We start from the raw sequence: 1,929 nt of genomic DNA on the forward strand, positions 1-1,929 counted from the left end.
CAAACTCCAATTCAGTGAGATCCAAACAATAGAATTGGAATTACATCTCATTTCAGTACATACGACATGATTTGGTATTCAACCTAATTAAATCTATCCTCTCCAATATCGACATCCAAATGGAGTGAGTATAATATAGTTATTTAGAATTAACAAGTTTCAATCTGCTATTCTATTACAGTATTACACTCACACATGTAAGTAAATATTGTCTGAATTCTGTGTTGCTAAAGTTGCGTGTGGGCGTAGGTGCTATAGAAGAGCATGGTATGGGTGAAGAATATATTCTAGATATTTGTCTCGTGTACGTGCTTATCCACGCGCTGAATTCAGAGACAGGGTACAATTGCAGTGGTCGAACTCAATTCAGAGAGCTAGAAAATCGAAAAGTTGCATATATAAGGTTATTTAATTATACAACAAGAAACGAAAACGGCTTTACTATATGACAGACAGACAGGAGCGGTGGTGAACTGGTGATCACTTATTAATTAATTAGGTATGCGCAGCAATAGGCACCGAGACAAAGCTGCTGTGGCTGTCGTCGGGCATTTCGTCCACGTCCCCGACCCGGACAACGCTGACGGTCAGGCTCCTGGTCACCTTGGTCTGCGACGGCTTGGGCTTGCTGACCAGGTTGTTCGCCTCGATCCTCTCCACCTTCTTCACCCTCACCACGCTCTCCACTGGCAGCTCGTAATTGCTACTAGGGTTGTTGTTGCCGCGGAACATTTTCGACATCGATCCCGGCCGGCCGGCCGGCCCCTTTCTAAGTTCTTTCTTCGCTAATCGATGCTGATGATTTTCTAGCTATAGATTAATTGCTCGATCTGTCTCCTCTCCTGAGCTAGCTTCGGTGTGTGGCCTCTCCATTTATAGGCTGCTGCTAGCTAGGTAGCAAGCAAGCAAGAGAGAGAGAGGAGTGTTCTTGAGGGCCAGGACTCTCTGCAGTGCAGATGCCGATGCGCACGCAGTTGGCGGATCGAGAGCAATCAATCGATCGATCAGCTGCAGTGCTCTCATCAGCTAGCTCCTGCAGCTTTGCTTTGCATGATGCTGTCCAGCAAAGTATGTTCGCTAGTTCCTGTGCATGCAGATAATAGTGAGTGATATATACACTAATTCCGCAGCATCTTTTTTCTTCTTCTAGAACCACCTCTCACACGCATCCACGAGGAAGAAATATCATTGCCGAATTCGCATCGGGTACTCAAAGGGTTTAAGAAAAAAAAAAAGAAGGCGCGCGGATCTTAATCGAACGTAGCCTGGAATATAATCTGCTGTACTATTGACGCCGATTGCAGAAAAAAGATGCGAATTTCTCTACCGCTGGTGAAATACAGAGAGAGAGAGAGAAACGAAGGATGCTAAAATTCAGACACTAGAGATCTAGTTAGGTTAGGCGGAAACACTGTGCAGAAACAGATGTTCTGAAATATGCTTCTTCCTGGTCGATCAAGGTTATTGGCCATCAGCTAGCTGCGTGCATCAAAACCCTTAATAAGAAAATGATCAAAACCTTCAGCAAGCTTCTCAATGCTGATTTTTTATACATATTGCGCTGGATAGTTTGCAAATTTAAAGTAGCTGATCGAATATGCTACTAAACTTTAGTTCCTACTTTATTTGGTTGTAGGAATTAAACATATTTTAAAAACATTAAATACATTAAATGCAACACATAAAAATTAAAATATCTCTTTTCTTGTTTCTTGCCAGTTTTTCTAGGTAAGAGTAATTAAAGTAAATGGTGTCCTTTAGTACTTTTTAGTATCCATGTGAGGGACTAGATACTAAATCAATTAATTTCTGCTTTAATCATTTTGTTTGGCAAAATAGGAACTAAAAACCAGGTACTAAAGATTAATCCTTGGTCTAATTGTTCAGTTCGTGCGTGAAGCGCGTGTGCTCATCATCATGGACCAGGAA

The 1,929-nt window shown here is 41.9% G+C and overlaps 1 protein-coding gene across 1 annotated transcript; it reads right to left on the reverse strand.

The window, feature by feature from the left end:
• Positions 1-375: 375 nt before the first annotated feature.
• LOC100275155 (uncharacterized) lies at positions 376-844 on the reverse strand. The gene has a single exon (NM_001152069.2). The coding sequence runs from the start codon at positions 739-741 to the stop codon at positions 496-498; it is 246 nt and encodes an 81-aa protein (NP_001145541.2). The 5' UTR covers positions 742-844; the 3' UTR covers positions 376-495.
• Between the last annotated feature and the right edge of the window lie 1,085 nt (positions 845-1,929).

This window comes from Zea mays, chromosome 10 (genome assembly GCF_902167145.1).
Source record: "Zea mays cultivar B73 chromosome 10, Zm-B73-REFERENCE-NAM-5.0, whole genome shotgun sequence".
NCBI classification, from domain to species: domain Eukaryota; kingdom Viridiplantae; phylum Streptophyta; class Magnoliopsida; order Poales; family Poaceae; genus Zea; species Zea mays.

Coding starts and splice junctions, on each gene's coding strand:
- LOC100275155 (NM_001152069.2), bottom strand. CDS start 741: ATGTCGAAAATGTTCCGCGGCAACAACAACCCTAGTAGCAATTACGAG.